The sequence below is a fragment of the Talpa europaea genome, assembly GCF_964194135.1.
Source record: "Talpa europaea genome assembly, chromosome: 10".
Lineage (NCBI taxonomy): Eukaryota > Metazoa > Chordata > Mammalia > Eulipotyphla > Talpidae > Talpa > Talpa europaea.
Window position 1 is genome coordinate 31960514 of NC_140077.1, and position 20669 is coordinate 31981182.

Here is a 20669-nt window from a genome sequence, read left to right on the forward strand (position 1 = left end):
TTTGCCCTAAGTCTTTGGAATTAGATGTTTATTTTACATGGAGGGCCTGTCTTAATTGAACTGGCCAGATTGTAAGTGCTTAGTGGCCACATGGGGCTTGTACCTTGCTCAGAGTCATCCATCCTCTGTCTTCTCACAGCTTGTAGTCTTACTGGGAAACAGCCCCATTTTTTAGCTTTGCATTTGCTGCACAAAATCCTCAGTTACGTCTCTAGCACCTGACTCCTACCCTCTTGCATTGTGGTTATCCAACACTGTTTGGATGTAGTTCCCATCTTTTTTGTGCCTCTGATTCATACAAGTGCCTTTTCTCTCTAGGAGTGCGTTGTGGTGGGGCAGGAGGCTGCAGCTGAATCCTACCAGACAGAGAAATCTGGGAAAGGTCAGGAGAGGGGGTGTCCATAAAAGCCAGAGCAGATGGGGTGAGGAACACCCACCTCTTTCTCAGGGGTCAGGTGGGTGAGTCTGGGGTGATGGACCTTATAGCTGCCGTTTACCGGGCATCTACACATTGTGTGCTTGAGGTTGTTTGCCCAATTCTCACGGTAACCCTGTAGTGTAGATGTCATTCCCTTTTTATTTCAATCAGTGGATTTATTGGTAGGGAAACCCAGGGCTAGAGAAGTTAGAGGCACCTCAGTAGATGGTAATGGAACCAACACTGAGGGAGGTCTGGAGCCCTGAGACTCTCAGGTCAGGCCCATTCGCAGTCTGGACACTCAGCCTCAACTTAGGAGAAGCGAATTATTTTCTGTAGGGTCCAGGGGGCCTCAAGGCTTGTGAACATGGGTGTGTTGGGGGACGAGACTGGCAGAGATAGGCTGTGTGGGCAGCCTCTTCTTTAGGTGAATGGCTAAATTGGGGTGACATTAACTGATGTGGTAGCAAATCCCAAGAACACTTCCTGCCTTGGGCTGGCTCCTTGGGATAGTGTTACCATCTAGGCTCCCTAGTCCATGCTTCAGGGCTACGGTACCCCTCTGGGAGGCACCCAGCCAACCTGTGAGGGCAGCTGGGAGTCAGACTGAGAGAACTTCCCTGGTGGTGGGGATTCAGTACCCTGTAGGCCCCATGAGAATGGGTGGTCCCGGGATGCTTCTACCCACTGATAACTAAGGAGAGGATGATGATGGACGACTTTATTGATTGCTTGCTATCCACTTACATTTGTAAGCTGCACAGATTTCCAGCTTATCCCTAGGGTAACCTCGCTTTCACTCCCTGGCCTTGCCCTCTGCTTTCTTCCATGAAAACAACACAGGGAAATGCCCTGGAGGAAGCTGAGCTTCCTGTTGGGAAGAACACCATCGATTGTGCTTTAAGGAGTAAAAGCATTAAGCATGGCAGGCCTTCATCATCTCCCTGGCCTGTGGGCTCCAAACTTGGACACAGGGTACCTTGAAAGACCCACAGTGTGTCTGAACTTGCGGGGCTAGAGGCCCTTTGCAGAGCTGTGCGGAGTGCTGCTTCTCTGGCCAAGATTTCAGAGGCTCAAGAGCCCTGGGCCTCAGGGCCAACTGCCTCTTATTCCAGTCTAGCAGGAGAGAAAACAGAGGTCCCACACCAAGTAGAATGCAGTACCCAGTACATGCCCCCACCTTCTCCTCCTCCTTTCATGTATCCAAGTTGGTAGCTTCCCAGCAGTGGAGCCTCCTTAGGCTGCTGAGCATCTCTGGCCTGCCATTTCCTTGCCCGCAATATTGGGGTGACTTTGCCTCCCTACTGGGTGATGTGGCAAGGATTTAGAGCAGATTCACTCAAAATTCACAGGGTCCAGCATCCCTTCAGGCTGCTTGGTGTCTGTACTGGGCCGATGGTGTGGATTTTGACCACCACCCTGGTGCAATGGCTAATAAAAACTGCGTGGTTCTTATCTCTGCTCTTGGGCTTGCCCCTTAGACCAGTTTCTCAGTTTCTTGTCATTTCCACTCATTTCTCCTACCTCCATAAAGAGCATGAAAGAATCCCACTTCTTATTTGCCCTCCTGCCTCTCCTCTAAGCACCCATCTTTCCTCGAAGCTGGATGTCTTGAAAGTGTCATCAGTATTTACTGCTTCCTCCAAAGACATTCTTCTTAATTCCTTCCATGGCTAGTAGGCTGTGTCAGTGTGTTCAGTGATGGTACTCAGTTGTTTAAACTCTGATCTAGGTGTTGCTGTGAAGGTAATACTTAGATGGGGCTAACTCTATAATCAGTTGACCTTAAAAAGGAGATTATCTTTGATAATCTGAGCGGGTCCCATCCAATTGGTTGAAAACCTTACAGCCCAAACCTCCTCTGTGGAAGAAGGAATTCTGCTTTCATACTGCAGCTTCAGCTCCCGTCAGGTTTCCCAGCCTGCCCGCCTGCCCTGCAGATTTCAGACTTGCCGGCCCCACAGTCACCTAAGCCCACTCCTTGGTATGTGGCCAAAGCTTTCTCTGTGCCCTTCCCCTTCTGCCTCCCTCTGCACATTGGCTAATCCCCTCTGCCTGGTTCCTCCCTAGGGCAAGAGACACAGCAGCTCTCACTTCCTGAGCCTCACCTGGTGAGCTTTGTACTATCAGGCTTACCTGTCCTAGGTCTCAAGAGACCTAAGAGGTCTCAAAAAAGTCTAGGCCAGACTCTGTGCCCTCCCTCTCCTGAACTGTGTTGGGAGCAGGGGCCAATGATGGCAGGCTCCCCGGAACTGCAGGGTTGGAGTAGGGTCAAGGCTCAGTCCCAGAACAAGAGCCCTACATCCATCGTCTGTCTCATCGCCCCTCCTCCATGAATCTTCCATGAAGGTGAGACAGTCTCAAGTGCTCTCATAGCTTTACTTGTGCCTTTAGTATATTCTTAATTTTATCACCTGATGCAGCATTTCCATGTCTGGCTGGCTTCTCCCCCACCCGCCAGCACCTCGAGCATAGCACTCATGCCTGCTCGTCTCTGTGCCTCCTGGGTCTGCAGGTGCCTGACACATGTTGGAGGCCTCATATCTCTATGTGTGTGTTTATTTTTTTTATAAATTTCAACTCATTTTTTAAAAAGATTTATTTATTTATTTATACAAGGGCTGGGGTGCAGGCCAGAGGTGCTGGGGGGGTGGTGGTGGTGGTGGTGAGAGGATTCACCAGAGACAGAGTGGGGAACAGAACAGGTGGATTGACCGAAGTTCACTGCTGAGGGGAACAGCGGGTGAGTCAGGAGAGGTCTGCTGCGCCATGTGAGTTGCTCCCTGATTGGGGATTGAACTCATGCTGCTGAGGCTGCGGACAGCTTCATAGGTTGCGTCTTAACCCCTTGCACCACCAGGAAGGCCCCCATGTCTGTGTGTTTTTAACCTCTTCCCTGCTCACACATCATCTTTGTGGTTCCAATTTTCACACAGGTATATTTACAGCTGCTGTGATTGTTAAGTGTGATTGGTATTAATAGAAATAATGACTACTCGCTGAGTTCATTCCAAGGATTTTGCATTGCTACCTCATTTCATCCCAGCAGCAACTCCTCAAAAGTAGGTATTACTATGCTCATCACTAGATGAGAAAAGGTTTGAAGTGACTTACCCAAGATCACATGGCCAGGAGGAGCTGAGCTGACTTTAAACCCTGAGCAGTCTAGTCCCAAGCCTGGGCTCTCTCCACTGCCACATGCTGCCCCTAAATTTAACCTGGGTCACAGGGTAACCTCTGGAAAGTGCTTGCTATGTGCCAGGCTCTGCTTTGGGTCCTGGCACAGAGTGGAGGATAAGACACGATGCCAGATCAGTGCAGATGATCATTTCAGACAAGACGTGTTATGAGGGAGGCCAGGGTTGTGGCAGAGAGTCACGGGAGGGGTAGTAATGAGCTACCTGACAGCTGAAATCAAGAATACACTGCACTGAAGGAGGCAGTGAGGTGAGACTGGGGAAGAGCTTTCCAGCAGAGGGAACAGTAAGTGTGCAACTCCGGAGATGGCCTGAACCTGGAGTTTTCTGAAAGGAAAAAGTGGGACCATGTAGCTGGGTGGTGGGCAGGAGGGGAGAGAAAGAAGTTGGTTAGAGATTAAGTTAGGGGCTATGTCACATGAACTCTTTTGAGTCCTGAGTGAGGAGTTGAGGTGGTTTTCTAAGTGTGCTGTGGGACTGGTCACTGGTGGGTTTTTAAGCAAGGCAGAGACCTGTCTATTTCATGTTTTGAAAAGTCACTGTCTGCTGTGTGGAGAAGCTGAAGGAGGGTAAAAATGGAGGCCAGGAGGTCAGGTTGGAGGCTATCAGAATAGTCTCTAAGAGAGATGGCGGTGGGTGAACCAGGGTGATGGCAGTGGCAAGGGGGAGGAGAGGTTGTGAATTGTAGGTGAGGAATCAGGAGGAGGGTGACCTCCAGGATGACTCCCAGGCTTTTGACTTGAGCAACTGGATGGTTGTGATGTTTATTGGAGTGGGCAGAGCTGGATGGAGATTGACAGTTGATAGGCCCATTCATGCTGGGTTAAGTTTGAAAATGCCTGTTTCCACACGGAGAGATGATTTGGGAAATCCTGGCAGAGTCCAGGGTAGTGCTGTAAGTCAGGTGTGGATGGTATTTGAGGCCACAAGGCTGAACACTATCATTGAGGGGAGAGAGGATCTTGATAAGTACCTCCAAGAGAGTATGGTGCTCACTGCAGAATCCCAGCAAAAGGAACCTCCCGCCGCTGGGGCCAGCTGCTCTCATCCCTGGCTGTAGGGGTTACTGCGATAACACCATCACCTAAGAACCAGTTTTTTTCTTTCCCTCCAGGATCCCATGCTGGTCTTGACCTCTGACATCCCAATTCTGCCTGTGTAAAGGGTCTGGGGCAAACATGTGAGTGGCATTCTCCAGGTCCTGACCTCCTGGCTTCTGGGAGAAGGTGAGGTCAGAACACTGGCTGGACAACACCCTGTGTGTGTCAGGGGCTTGGCCTTATCCACCTGCAGACTTGGCTGTCCTCGAACTCCTTGTCCCACTCTCATTCTCCTAATGTTTCCCTGCCTCCCTGTCTTTGCCAGGCCTGCATTGTGTGCAGCAGATCCTCAGGGGTACACGCTAAACCCCGCCTGAGATTCTTGACTCTCCTCCCACCTATGCTGTCCACCCCCTCTCCTCAAGAGAGCCCCAAGCACTGCTAACCTGACCTTCGATTATACTGATGTATGTAGTCGGAGGAAAAGGGCAGGGAAGTGGAGATGAGAAGGGGGGCTGCCCCTGCAGCTTTGACATCTCTCCGTGCCCAGGAACCCGTGCCAAGAGACCGGCAATTGGATCTCTCTTTTCTCCCGGCGACACGGCTTGCGATGAGCTGCAAATATTTCATTCCTAACGGATTTTTATTGCTACTCTAGAGTGGTAGGATTAATTCTAAATGCTTTCTGGGGTGCTCATTTCCTTCTAAACTGGAAATCACTATAACGGCAAGGAAAACTGACTCAGAGTCAGAATCTGCATCTCGGATTACTCTTGCAAAGTTAGTGAAAAAGGCAGCTGTGGGTTTTGAAAGCCTGTTTGGTGCCCCAGGTTTCTGCTGTTGCGGAGGATGGCAGGTCGCAGCCCACCCAGTGGGGCGATGACAAGAAGGCTGAGCCTTAGGTTGCAAGTGGGGTGACTCAGTCCCAGGGCCTCCGCAGGGCAGTTCCCGGGGGGGAGGGGGGCACTGGGCAGAGGGCAGGTTGATTTTTGATTATCGATTTTCCTGGAGGACCAGAGTTAGTAATAATGAGGGATTTCTGTGTGCCAGATACGTCCCCATGAAGCAGACAGGCCAAGGGCAGGGGCGTTGGAATCATGGCTCTATAGCTCTTACCTCTCTGAGTCTCCATTTTGCTGTCTGTAAAATGGAGATAATAATAGAACTGTTCTTCCGGGGTTGCTGGGTGTGTAGATGAGCTGGGGAGGGCTCACTGGGCACAGTGCCTGGTGTAGTGCCAGGGGATCCTCCAAGGCTTCTGCTCCTAGAGGAATCTGTGGGCAGAGGCCTACATTCCTGGCCAACCCAGCAGCCCTGTCAGCCCACTTCTCCAGCTCGCATGACCCAGCCCCAGCGGGGGTTTCTGCATCCAACTGGGAGGGTTTTCTTCAACCTGACTCCCATCCTTGAACAGAGACTGGCCTTTCCTTGGTTAATTCACACATTTCTCCCCTGTGGCTTTATTGAGCTGGGTGACTGTCCAGAATACCTTGGGTATTGAGGCCAGGTTTGAGTCACACCCTCGAGTCAGGGGTCCTCCTACACAACAGACAGCTAGGCTCTGTTGTGCTCACACTTCTGGAGGCAGTGGAGTGAGGTGCAGTCAGACCTTCCTGGGTTGGTTTTTATTTCTCAAGGATCCAGAGTGGAGGTGCTCTCTGGGCTCCAGCTTTCTAGTTGCTAAGCCAGGAATACTAATATCACCACCACCCCCACCCCAGGCTTGCTGTGACGTGTACATGAATGAGAGTGCGTGGGGACAGCACAGAGAGGGTGCTCCATAAATGGGGGCTCCTCCCCCACCCTTCCAGTCCCATGCCCTTTCTGGAAGGGCTTCTGCTCTTGGTATTGGCCCTGGCAGCCATGTTTTCGTCCCTGAGGCCAAAAACCCTGGCACCAATCAAACTATTAGTCTAGTGGTCCTCCTTTTCCTCACAGCCCTGGAGCAACCCTGGTTTTACCAGGACCTTCCAGTGTCTAGTGACGGAGGGCCCCATGGTCCAGTCCTCAGGTGTGGCAGGTCCTGGCTGGTGTGAGCATGTGATGGACCAGCTTCAGGATGGTATTTTGGAAAGAAATTTCAAATTACATTTCAGGATAATACCCTGCCTCCCTTGCCCCCACCCAGAGTCCCATTTGTAATCTGGCCCAAGAAGTTCTGGTGGGAGTTATCTAGCTTGTGATGGATGGGCCAGCAGTCCTATTAGGCCTGTGGAGCCAGACTCTTAATTATTATAGATGTGGGTTTAATTTAGAGATTTAGAAGACATGTTTTGAAAGTAGGGCTGCGTGGGGTCCCCAGTGTCTGTTTCCAGGGTGACCTGACTGCCTCTGCCGGGGTGGGGATATCCAGCTGTGTCGTTCTAGCCTTGCAGAGCTCCCAGGCTTTGCTGACCACCTGCCTGATGTGACAGATCTCTGCCATCATCCTGCTTTTAATTACCGAAGTGATGCCCTGGAGAGTCCAAGGGAGCCAACAAGCAGTTCCTTCAGCCTCAGGGCAGCCTCCACTCTTCTTCTTACACAGGCCTGGGTGTGGTTTGCAACCATCGGTGTGAGGTTAGGGGAGATGAAAGTGCGCGTGTAAGAGAGTGAGAGAGTATTGTGTGGATGTGTGTGCATGGGCAAGTGTAAGGTGAGTACAGTGTGTGTGTTAATGTGGGGGTGAGTGCATGTGTGAGTGGTAAGTGTGGGTGCAGGTGAGCATGTGAGTGAGGGTTTGTGAAAGTGTGAGTTTACTGAGGCGTGGCATGCTGGTAAGTGTTTAACAATCAGCTCTCCAAGAAAACCTAAAGCCCCGATGTTTAGTGTTACTGGTTTCTGGGGTGTAAATACTCCCACGGTAGCAGTTTTTGAGCATCATGATGTCACCGAAAGTGGAGCTGAAGAGGGATGACACACCGTTACGTGGTATTTTAGATATAATAGACATTAATAGCCTCATGAGCACAGATAATAGTAACATGCAACAAGATAATTAGGAAGCAATGAGCTTTGTGCATTTATCAATTTTGTTTATGATATAAATTGTTTAATTATAAATTTATATTATTTATAGTGTTTAATAACCGGCATAATTTTCTTTGAAATTTTCACAAAATTCCTGAAAATTAAACAGGAAGGGGTACTAGCTGGTTCCAGCACACCATTGTGTGCATGAGTGTGTGTAAGCACCATTGTGCAAGTGTGTATATGTGTGAACAAGTGTTGGTGTGAATGTGGGTGTGCAAGGAGGAACACGAGTGAGCCTGTTTGTGAGTATGAACATGTAAGTGCATGTGTATATGTGTGTGCAGTGTGCAGGCAGGGGTGGGGCGGGGAGGTGGCATTCCTGTGTATCCCACATCAGACCTGGGGCAGAGCAGCTGTCCTCCCAGGACTGAACCCCCATCCCCTGCCCCTCCTTCCTTCCTGTCCCTTGTTATCGGTTTCCCATCCAGCAGCCCTACTAAGCATAACCCAGGGTCTGTCCTACCTTAATCCTTCCCCACCTTCCTTCTCTGTAGCTAAAGGCCCTCCTCTCCACCTGCTGTCCCGCCTGAGTTCTGGCTTCACTGAGTTCTGCCTGGGCCATGGCCTTGGCTTATGATGAATTCTGAATTTTTGTCCTCCAGGTCACTTCCCTCTTTCAGAACTGCCAAATAGGTTTTTCAAAATCAATGTCTTTCTTCCATCTGAGGGACAATGTCTGTGTCCACTGTGGTCAACCCCGCCTTGGACTGTAGCCTTATCCGCAGGGTACCCCTGGCATCCCCACTCTCTGTTGCACTGAAAGGGACACTGGCAGTGCCATCTGCACACCCACCTGACTTCTGGCTCCTTCTCCAGTGCTCCCCAAGCAGAGGGTCCACCCTTCTTCCCCCCCCGGCACTGCCCACACTTCCCTCTCTGCCTGGCAGAATTGCTCCTGGGATGGGTACTTACAGCAACCTGGCACCCTGACCCCCATCCGTCTGGCATAGGGAAGTGCAGGTCCACTTGGGAGGTCTGGGTCCTTATGCAGAAGTGGCATGGGGGGGCAGAGATGGGCGGTGGCATTGGCACCCCTTACTGTGCTTCTCTGCTGGCTCTGGCTGGTACTGTCTTTTCAAAGCCAAGTTTCAGAGGAAACAAATTAAACCCGAGTCAATATCAGAGTAATTATGTAAATTAAATACATAAGTAAAAGAACATTTGTCATGAGGTCAATGGAAGCTGTGGAGATGAGGATTGCGGCACCAGAGCTGGCGGGGAGCAGAAAAGGGGGGTGGCAGTAGCCATGTTGCTGAGAGGTGGCCTCTGCTCCGAGCTCTCCCTGCACTCAGACCCTGTGGCAGGTGCTTTGTGCCCATTGTCCCACTTGTTTGTCACAGTGATACTACCCTGTCCTGCCCACTTCACAGAGGTGGTAAATGAGGTGCAGCGAGCTCAGGAGACAGACCCAGGCCAGAGATGGCAACACAGATGAACCCATGTCCAGGGGTGGGGCTCAAAGCCCACCTCTTTCTCCTAGGTGGGACCCACAGCCTTACACTGGAAAGGCCCCCGTGAGAGCCTGGAAGCAGCTGCTCAGACAGTGTGGCTCTGGCCATGGAGGGTGCTCGGGCACATGGGGCTCCGGCTGCCTCCAGTGCACTCACTGACTTTGCTGCCCCTGGGTCCTTCCTCTGCTCAGAGGTTGACTTGAAGGGGGGGGCGGGGTGGACCTGGTGGGCCACAGACCCTGTTCTGTTGATCCTCAGGTCATTTTGAAGTCCTTTCCTCCTATCTTGCTGCTTTCTTGTCAGTCCCAAGAATGACACCGTGGCCATTCTCCTTGGGGACACACGACAGCCCCCATTCCCTTCATGATGCCCCTCTTGCCCCGGTGTTCTCTCTCTCTCTTGTCTGCCCAGGAAAGACAGCTTTGTTCTCAGGTCCTGCTCCTGTGCTCAGTCCCGGAAGGCTTCCTCTCCCAGGCAGCCTCTCCTCTCCCCCGGCAGCAGACTTCTCCCTGTGCACTTCAGCAGCTCCTTGCCTGCCTCTTGCTTGCTTGTCTGCTTCCCTTTGACCTCCATGTCTGCTCCATCAGGGTCTGATCCGTCTTTCTCACCTTCATAAAGGGCATGGCCTCATGTGAGGCACCAGGCATGCGCTTGGGGGAAGTCTGAGTGTGAGGTGAACTTGGGCACACACCGGACTCCCTCTGGCTCCCTCCCAGGTGAGCAGGGAGTGTGGTCAGCAGGTGGCTTCCCTTGGTGTCCCTCTGGCAGGCCAGTAGGTTTGTTATCCAGCCCAGGGTTGCTTCTAAACATCCCAGTCGGGACTGCAGTTCCCAGGAGCATGGGCTTCTCGTCAATGATAATTTACAGAATTAATGAAGATGGCGCATTTCACTGTGTAATGTCAGTTATTAATACTGATTGCAAATTAACAGCTGGTAATGGCATGCATCACATTTCATTTTCTTGCCATTCTTAAAAGCCAGGCTCCGGCACTTGACCAACGTGCTGTGTGGTGTGCCTGGAGTGGCCTCTTCATAGACCTGGGCTGGGTGGGGAGTAGGCCTGGCCGCCACCTTCAAGTCTCACATTTGATGTGGCACAGAAGAGCAGAACCTCTGACAATAGATGGATGTGGGGTGAATCTAAGCTCTGTTCTGAGCTGGAGACTCATCTGTGAAATGGGCATAATCTGGCAGTTTTCTAGGAGTGCTGAAGGCTTGATGAATTGGGTATGCTGGGCACCCAGCTCAGCATCTGCACATGGCTGGGGGCACAGACTTGCCTCTTCTGGTACCTTCCCAGGTGTCTCTGGCTGGTTGGAGAGCTCTGGCTTTGGATTTGAACCCCAATCCTTACTGGCTTGATGACCCTGGGAAAGATATCAGGGAATTAAATGAGGCATATATATGTGAAATGCATGGCATCTTAGCATCATACCCAGCTAAGTAAGTGCCCTTGATTATTCTAGTGTTTGTACTCTGTGTGGCATAGGATCTGCCATGCCATGAAGGGAGGTCATTTGACTGTGGTGTTAACAAAGAGGTTATCATCTTTGGGATACCTTGGAAATTCAAACTTGGCAGTTTTGGGTAAGGAAATTTTCTATTGATGGATTTTCTTTGGGATTTTACTTAAATTAGAGAGAAGTGCAGGAAAATACTCAGAACTTTCTCAAAGCATAGAGATAGGATACTTCTTATGCTTGCTGTATGATGTTGATGGAGAGGCTCAACTTCTCTGGCTTCCTTTTACTCAATGGGTTCCTCATAGACTATGGGGGCGGGGGAGAGCCATGAAGCATCTAAGCATCCAGAAACTCTGGATGCTGGAATTTTGGCTCCCAGACTGCTAGGCAGTGAGTATCTCAAAGCCAGGAGTGGCCTCTTGGGGCTGAAGGCTGGTCTCCTTGAGGCAAGTCCAGTGGGGTCTTCCTTTCTTCCCCACTTGCTTTCCTGCACTTGGTGCAGGAAAGAAGCCTGTTGGGAAATGCCATTTTTTTTTTTTTTTGATTCCTCATCCTGAGAAGAAGGTCTCAAAGCCACAGGATCTTGCAAACCAGTCCTACAAATCTGGGAAGAAAAACTGCTAAAATCCATACCAAATACCTCATAAGTGAAAAGTGACAGGAACATCAAACTTTATTTGTGAAAATTCCAAAAATCATTAGCATATTACGGATTCTTTAAAAATATGAGCTCACTGAGTTGACGGAAGGGAATTGCAAATCAAAGGGACTATTTATTGCAATGGGAATAAGGGACCTGGCTGATTAAAAAAAATATCCAAGGAGCCAGAGATTTGAAACATGAAAGGCAGTAGCAGATCAACACCACAGAATTTTATCCAAATACTGGAACCCAACTCAGAACAGAAGTTGGTGAAGAATTATTTTATAAACCCATTTTCATCATAACATGTGTAAAATGCAAATTTTGATCATTATGTAAATTAGTTACTTGGTGTAATTTACTTAATTCAAAGCACTTAATGCAGCGTGGTATGTTTTTTCCAAAGTGCCAGAGTAGACGTTAATTTTAAATTGTTTTTAATCTTGATCTTCCAGCCTGATTATTTAAAATGTTTTTCTCCTGTGTTTGTTTTTTAAATGGAAAGGAACAGAACTGGGTGAGAAATGAACATTTTATGATCAACCGATGCCCTGCATTGCCAAGGCTCTGGGGAGGAGCTTGGGGAGGGCTCACACATGTGCACACACTTATGCACATGGGCTCAGGAGGAATTAGCCAGACCCTCCACTCCCCTTTCTGGAATCTGCTCTCTCTGTGATTTTATGGCTGATCCTGAAACCTGTCTGTCTGAGAAGAAGGCTCCTCGATATTATTGGCCCCCCTATTATGGGTAGAAATTGGCTCTCTTTCTCAGAGAGATTTCAATGACAGACCTTCCCCTTCAGCCACTTTACAACTTTGGAATTTCCATTATCACAGAAGGGAGAGGCGACCTTTTTAGTCTTCTATTGTGTCATCTGATTGTCAGGAGGGCCCTCCCTTCTTGATGAGTCTTTAGAACAAGAGAGATGATTTGTTCATTTGGGAACCCTTTTGGGGGCGTTCCCTGTGCTGATGAAAAGGTTTGGAGGGAGCTGACAGCTACTGAACATCTATTTTGCACTGTGCTAGCAGTAATATATGCACCTCATTGAAGGACCCCAGGGCTCTGAGAGCAAGGCAGGGCGAGCTTTGTTGCATGGATGAGAAATGGGTTCAGAGAGGAAGGGACCCAAGGTCACCTAAACTAGTGTACCTGGCCTGTGTTTATTCTCTGCACCTCTGGGGGAATGTGGGCAGTGGGGCTGCTTCTAAACTCCCTGGGGTCCCATGAGGGACTCTAATTTTATTATTATTTAGGTATGTTGGGGCCAACAGGTCAGGAGATGACTGCCTTTCAGAAAGCAGTTGGTGTCTCGCAAGTCCCAGGAGGATGAGGCACATCAGGTATTGAGAGAAGCACCACCACTGGAAGGTTTGGTCAGGAGGCAGAGGGAACTGGGGGGGCTGTGGGCAAGAGACCCTCATGTGACTTCTGCAGGAAAGAATAGGTAAGGAGGGGTAGACACACAGGCTATTTGGAATAACTTCAGGGTGCAGGGGTGCCCCCAGTTGTCTGATACCTGGCCTTGCAGTTGTTTTGGTGGGTGGGTAATGGACCGCAGTGTGAAAGCCCGCCATAGAAGTGGCGGGGGGGTGTTGTAGGCTCTGTGGTGACTGGTTTGCATATGGAAGGGTTGATTTGGGATGAGTTGCTTGCTCTCTCTAAGAATTGGCCAATTCAGGCATGGGCAGCCCCTCCAGGGTCAGCAGGTCCCAGATGTCAAAGCATCATACAGGAGATGGTTAATATAGAAAACAGGACTTTTGGGAGGCAGGGGATGGAATGCATTCTGGAGGACTCCCAGGGGCAGGCTGGGCCAGAGCTGTTATCTGGGCATCTGGAATTTGACCAAACAGGAAGGCCTCCCTTCCCTGAGACCTGGCAACACTGTGCCTTGAGGACAGTGGGTCACCCCCTGAGTCTTCCAGCTGGCCATAAGACAGCCCCTACCTGGACCCCAGGAATATGTACTCTGGGGAGACCTTGTCACCCAAAGAGGCCTGCTTCCTGTTTCACTGAGAGCTGGCTGGGCATGCCACATCTGTGTGTTCCGCTCTTCCCTTTGCTGAACAAACGTGGCCCTGCTTTGTGCTGCCCGACTCCCAGAGAGATGTGCTTTATCACACCTATGTGGATCCACTGCAGTGAAGTAAATCACCCATGAAATGCAGTCTGTCAGCGGAACACGTGCAGGCCCAGAGGAAGCACTCAGTAAATGGCAGAGGGGAGCCACTCCCTGCTCTGGGCTTCGCCTCACTTGCAGGGTTGAGAGCAACCTGAGGACAGGGCTGCGTAGTCTTAACATAGTGGTGCCTAGCAGAGGGCCTGGCCCACAACACTGCTCTGGAACTATTTGTGGAAGGATGGATAAAAGGAAGGAGGGAAGGAGAAGGCAGGAGGCCAGAGGGAGGGAGGTAGGAGCACATAGCTGGACGGCAGAGGTCACCAAATGGACTCTGGGTAGAGGGACAGGGTGCTACTTTTGGTTGGAGCAACCGCATGTAGGCCTTTGGGATTGCTTCTTGGAAACAGGGGCTGATTCCTCACTGCTGTCCCGGCCTCCACGTTTTGATCATGTCCATGACAAAACTGACGGAGGGCTGTGGGTAGTGCAAGTAAACTACATATGGGAAGAAATTCAAAATGATATTTGGGGACTAGATAATAAAGAAGTGAAAATAAAAAGTTCATAAAATCAAAGACATGTTTTAGCTTTTGGAAAATTTGCCAATAATCCCCGAACACTTCTAACTGTGAACTTCCGGAGGTGGGTGCAGCCTTCATATATATATATACATATATGTATGTTACAGATGGTAAAATATTCTTCATAAGTCTTCACAGTTCTTGCACCTGTCTTGGAAATTGGTAATAGTAGGGGTAGCGATTTCAAATGTGGTCTCCCATTAAAATTGATTTTTCAGAAAGAAAATATTTAAGATGCCCAGTAACTGATCTCCCCCCACCCTCGCCCCGGAGTAGTGGTGGGATAATCCCAGTTTATAACCTTAGATTTTAAACAAAAGTTTTGTCCATTTTCAATTTCTCACTAGGAGACCTTTGCCCCCATGGGACATGAGACCTTCTGTGGTTGCTGAAGACACCCTGGGCTTCAGGGCTTTGCTTTGGCTCTGTTCAGTTCCACAGACTTTCTCTCTGCTCATCCCTGGGCTGGCACTGAGCTTGGGCTTGTTCTCCAGTTATGAAAGTTGAGGGAGGTGTGAATTCTGACTCGAGATGGCCTCCAAGGGGTGGTATGACTTGAACTGAATCTTGGTGGAGGAGTGGAGCTCTGTAAATTTCAAATTGGGAGTATCTGAGAGTATGCTTGTGTGTGGGGTGTGCGCGTGTGTTGAGTGTATGTTGTTTATGTATGGTGTGTGTATGAGTGGTGTGCTCATGTGTATGTGTGGGTTGCTTATGTTGGCATGTGCATGGTGTGTGATTTGTACATGTATGTGTGGTATGTGTGTTGTTGGTGTGTGTGTATGTGTATGTGTGTATGTGTATGGCAGATGGCCAGAGGAGGACAAAGAACTTCTTTTTATAGAATTTGGGCACATAGTGGTGATGGAAATAGTTGATGGCAACACAAAAATAAAAATAGAAAAAGCTGTTAGGACCAGATTGTCTCTTACATACAGGCTGAGATGTATGTAGTTCATTTTATGTGCAACAATAGCGTCTGTAGAAGGCTTTTTGTTTGTTTGTGATTGATTGATACTTTTGAGAAAATTCATTTCTTGGCATCTTTAACATAAACTGTGTTATTCATGGAAGAGTTTAGAGGAGGCCTGTATCGTGAGTGGATATGAACATGGAGAGCATCCTGGTGGAAGGTGCTGGACAGCCAGGGGGACCATGTAAGCCTCTCCCAGGGAGGACGGTGCTGGACCTGGGAAATGATCATGGGGATGTGCTCAAGGGGTGATAGTAGACGTTCCAAGCCCTTGGTCAGCCTGGGTGCTTGGTATTGCCATTCTCTGAGCCTGACAGAGAGGGTGGAGCCGGGGGAAGTCCAGGAGGAACTGGGAGTGTGCACAGGAGTGTGTGAGTAGAGTGGGTCGGTAAGTAGATGGGAGCAGAAGGAACTGGTAGGTTCTGGCAGCCCGGGAAGGAGGAGGCCTCTAGGAAGGGTGGCTACAGGCTGGGTACTCCAGAGAACCCTTGTAAGACCCAGTGAGAGGAGCATCTTCTATTTGGCCAGAGCTTTAGAGCACTGTGTTGTGGGTGCTGTGGAGAGAGAGGTAAGTGGTCGGGAAGTACTGAGGACTGTGGGAACCTGGCATGCTGGTCATGGAGGGGAAGAGGGATGGGGGAGAGGAGATCCAGGCCACGAGCACTTGGAAAACTTCATTTCTCTGGTAGTGGACTTCTCTTCCTCTGGTAGTGGACACTCCCTGCGGCTGTCTGATTCCAGGCGGCTATGGCCCAGTGGCTCCTGAGCGCTCCTTATTTCTGGTGCCTGTCATGGAATGAGCAAGGCTGTTCTTCATTCAGTGTCATAGATACCTCATTCCAGAACTTCCAGAATAGCACATGGAAAGTTCTTCCTTGAGAGGTTTCCAGAGCTGGCTCCTTCTTTCATCTTCTCCTTTCAGAGGCCTTTCCCACCCACAGTTTTTTCCAGCCCAACATCTATTTTCTTCCGAGCTCTCACCACTGTTGGGAATCACCTATTTAGCATGTTTGTTTCCTTCTGTTCTGCAACCCCCCAAATGTTGCTTCCACAATAGCACGGGTAACTGTGGACTCATTGCCTCATGATTCTCAGCCCCTAGCAGAGGGACCGACTCAGTGAACATTGGAGAAAAGAAGGAATGAATGAGTGTCCCAGGACAACTAGGCCAGGTTTGGGTGTTGGAGTGGCTTCTGGGGATTGGGAACCTTGAGAGCCCAAAGGATGGGTCAAGGAAGAGGAGGAGGCTGTTCTAGGACATTGTTGCACCAAATCTCTCCCAGAAATGCACTTGGCCACATTCCCTGAGCTGCCGCCTGTCTCTGGGGAGCAGGATATCTCTAGTGGGAGCCTCTCCTTCTTCCTTGGGTGACCAATGGCCTTTTCCATGCTTCCTGCCTCCTGTTGCTGCCTCAGAGAACCCTGGGTCATTTGTCTTCTGCTTTTTTCTGGAATTGAGGAGCTGCACCAGCATTGGTGGACTGGGCCAACCCACCTGCACAGGGAGTCTCTGTGGGCCTGGGCTGAGAGGCTCACGAATACCTGCTCTGTGCCCCTGGGAGCAGCCTCAGCTCTGTCCAAGGTCTACTTCCTTGGAGAATTCTCCCTTCCTGGGGAGCAGCAGTGAACAGCTGGCCAGCTTGGGGAGATGAGGAAGGGTGGCATTGCAAACTGCGTCTCTTGTAGGGAGAAAAGAGCTTTTATTGGAGAAACAGACGCCTTTGGCTCCACTCTTGGGGAATGGCAGGAAAGCTGCAGGCTTAGCTTGTGCCTTCCATTGTCATTCTGCACCCCCAGTCCTTCCCAAGTGCAGCTGAATAAGAGCTGCAGAGGCTGAGAGCTGACCTTTTTAGCCCAATGGAACAGGCGCTTGGAGCTGGAGGCTGGGGTCCCCCGGGATTGCTGCCTTCAGCCTGCATCGCTTATTCCAGGTGTGAGGGGCCAGCTGCTGACAGGAAGCATAAACTCCCTTTGATGGCTCAGTTCCAGTGGGGGCTGCCTGAACAGAAGGCAGAGACACAGCAGCCGAGGATAGACAGAGCTCCGAGGGCTTGCGTTCTCTGTGTACCCATGTCCTGTGGGCCCCGAGAGAGTTGCCAGCCCCCTTGGCATCTCCCATTCCCTGAGGAAATGAAACAGGCCTGTGGGTTGTGAGAGTCTTAGGCAGGGGGACCTCAGGGAAGGGGCCTCTTCCCCGGCTGGAGAGAACCAGCCAGGCTAGTTGGATGTTTGAGGTCCCTGGAGCCCTACCAGATGCTTGGACCCCCAGATGTGCCGAACCCTCCCAGGGCACGTGCCCATGTAAACGTGCAGCAAGTGCGCCTCTGCAGACCTGGCCAGCCTCAGGGTTCCCAGTCACTAGGAAATTGCTGATGGAGGAGTGTGAGCAGGTAGATATGGGGTCTCAGGGTGCCCAGGTGCTGTCCTGGGCACCTCTTGCCATCCTGACAGCTGTGCTTGGGTCTAAGTCAGAACCAAGACTATGGGCCAGGTGAAGGGACAGGGCTGAGAATGCCAGTGGACAGCAGCTTACAGGCTGGCTTACACTCAGGCCCATGGGGACAGAGCCACAGCCTGACTTTTTAAGATATGGTTCCTGTTCTTTTATTGAAATTTTCCTAAGATATAGTGCATCTGATTAACTTGATCTATCAATTAGTTACCGAGAAAAAAAAAAAATCCAAACCTTGTGGCTTAGAACAACAGATATTTGTTATTTTTTATGAGTCTAAGACCAGCTGAGCACTTTTGCTCTGTGCCCACCATGCCTCTGGATTCTGCTGGCGTATGGCTGGTGATGGCTGCCTGGGGGCCAGTTGGATTCTTCTCTAGATGTCCACTTCCTTCCCGCAGTCTGGCCCAGGGATGTTCTCAGGGCAGTGGTAGGGCCCAAGAACAGAAGGTGAAATGTACAAACACTGATTTTAATCTCTACGTATACCATGTTATACCCATTTTGTAGATCAAAGCAGATCATGTGTTTGAATCCCGAATGGGAACTGGAAAGGTCTTCAAAGTAATAGAGCAAGAGGCCCTCACCAGGGGCCTGAATACAATTAATGTCCCATATTGGGGAATATCAGTTATACCCTCCTGGCTAAAAAACAGTTTCTCAGTTGGAACTGTGTAGTTGAACTTTCTACAATGATCCTTCATATATGATCTGTAGTGGTAACCACTAGGCAGGTGTGGCTATTACTTGACATGTGGCTAGGGCTGCTGGAGAGCCGAGAAGGTAACTTTAATGAATTTAAGTTTAAATTTAAATAGCCACATGTGCTAGTGGCTGCTGTATCAGACACCTGACATCTAGGGCAAGACACCACATCATACATCTGCTGCAGAAGTGTCCTCAAGTTTCTAGTAATTGAGTTGTGCTCAGAGAGGGAGGGGGCAGGTGACACCAGCTCTGGGTTTTTCCAGATGGGTGTCCCCTCCCCCTGTTGCTCTTCTGCTCTAGAGCCATCTCTGTTTTCCCTGCCATTCCCTCTGGTTGGGTAAGAATTCTGAAAAACCTCCTCAAACTTCTCTTTCAAGTGACTTTGGGACTATGGATCACCAGGTCTCAAGCAGGCTGATGGGGACTGCATGGCCTCTCTGGGAACCCCAGGTGTGTTGCCAGTCTGGTCCTATGTGTCAGGTCCCCTCAGGGCTGCAGCAGGCATAAGGCACTGTGTGATCTTCTGTTGGACACCTTTTCTCACTTACCAGGCTGCAAGTACCTGCAACTTGCCCCAGCCCCGTGGGCTCCTGGCATGCAGGACCACACAGTGGAACAACTGCTCACTCCTGAACCAGTCAGGATGTGCAGTTCTGACTGGACTTGGGGTGAGAGTCGCCCCAGTGGGAGGGAGAGTGGGGGACTGTTTCATCCAGGAAAATCATGTCTCTGGAACAAGACAGAATCCTAAGGCTCAGGGCTGGGGTGTGAAGTTATAGGCTGTTCAGTCATATCTTTGGGGCAGGACCGAGACTGGGTCAGGGCAGTAAGAACCTCAGTATGTGGAGGGGTGGTGCTACAGGAGGTGGAGAGACCTGGGACTGAAGTCAGGGACCACCAGCACATGGAATCATACCAGAGCTACCAAAACTTTTACTTCCATTGGGTAAAAGTAATGGGGAGAATAGGGAGCTCACCACCAAGGCTGCTTTCTGACCACAGGACCTATTGGCCTGCAGAAAGCACTCCCTGTGATGGGAGACACTTACCCTGGGGCTGGCTGCTGGTGGGGACTTTGGGGTGCCTTCCAATCTCTGTTCAGTAAACCACTGAGGCAGATGGAAACTTACTTTTGGGGATGTCTTGTAAGGGGGAAGTGGGGAAGCATGGGAGTTGGACATTCTCTGAGGTCCCTTCTTATTTCAAGAGATTCTCTCCTCTTCTCTCACTGCTCAGATATCCGTGGTCTCCAGAGCTTTCTGGACCAGGCCTCGCGGTTGGGACTTGACGTCTCTTTACAAAAGGTGGACAAGAACATTAGTCATGTGTTCACCAGCCTCTTCACCACGATGAAGACTGAGGAGCTGAACCGCTACCGGGACACTCTTCGCCGTGCCATCTTGCTACTCAGCCCACAGGGGGCTCACTCCTTCATCAATGAGGTAGGCTGGAGGGGCCTGGGGCCACTGGAGGGCTGCCCAGGACTCCTTGGTATGGCTCAGGGGGTTGTGGGAACAGTCCATTAGTGCATGGCTGAAATGGATGTGGGCATCCCCTTGCGTGCTGGGTCACAGATGGGTCCTGAGCAGGTGACCCAAGGCTGGCCCAGATGCTGAGAGGTTGGGGGTGGCCTCGGAAAGCCTGTTTGCAACTCATGGTCAGAGATTTCTGAGGCAAAAGTCAGGCCATTGTTTTGCTTTATTTTTTTCCTTTTCCTTTTTCTTTTTGCTTACAGGTGTAAGCCCCTGGGGGTAAAATAAATGTCTAGCACTGCAGATGTGGGCAGCTCTGCCTGGGAATTTGTTAGTATCTGGAGGAGGTGCTGGTTGCAAATCAGAATGATCCATGGTGCATGTGCTTAGTTTTTGGTGCCCGGGCCAATCAGTGATGTTTTTCAAAACACCTCTGTTAGGGGTTAGACCTTTTAACAAAGACAAGGCCCACCAATTTAACAAAGAATCTATTAATTTGAGAGCAGACAACTAGAAGCACTCTGTGAGCTGGCTGATTTGCACCAGCCCTGATGATTTAATGGCTGAGAGGTGACAAACTGGAGTTGGTTCTTCTCCAAGTTGGGCTGGTTGTGGGGGACGAGGGGCAGGTGCAAGGGGTATGTTGTATCTGGGGGCAGAGGCAGACTGAAGGGGGATACTGGGCAGCCACATGTTCCCTGCTGTTCTCTCTCCAGCTGCATCTACCTTGTTGGCCCTCTGATTGAAAGTAAAGTGAAGTGAAAGGCAGAATTATACTAATGCCATTTGATGTACTTTGCTTACTTATTCTGCTTTCCCCTCTAATTAATTATTACTCAAAATGCTACCTCATGCATCAGGAACCAGCACGAAGCCCACTGCTGGAGAACTTAAAATTCGGAACACTTAATTTGGTGCAATTGGCTGGCAGCCCTGACGCTCTGGGCTAATCAGGCCCTGCTCACACTGGTGGTCAGCCAGGCTGCCCTGTCCTGCCGGCGCCCAGCATTTTCACCGGAACACATCTCCCTGTAAGAAGTGATTTAGCTCGGTAATGGGCAGCCTAGGATTAGTAGCGCTGATGTGTCCAGGCTTTCTCAGAATGTCTCCAGCAGTGTATGTGCCAGC

The 20669-nt window shown here is 50.3% G+C and overlaps 1 protein-coding gene across 1 annotated transcript in view; it reads left to right on the top strand.

Annotated features, from left to right (window-relative positions):
- The window catches only part of GRID1 (glutamate ionotropic receptor delta type subunit 1), a gene marked incomplete at both ends in the record, with an annotated part of 601422 nt that overhangs the window by 169440 nt on the left and 411313 nt on the right, over window positions 1-20669 (top strand). Inside the window, one exon of the mRNA XM_084245065.1 lies at window positions 19306-19511. Within this exon, the coding sequence (XP_084101191.1) occupies window positions 19306-19511 (206 nt within the window). The remainder of the gene's footprint in view (window positions 1-19305; window positions 19512-20669) is intronic.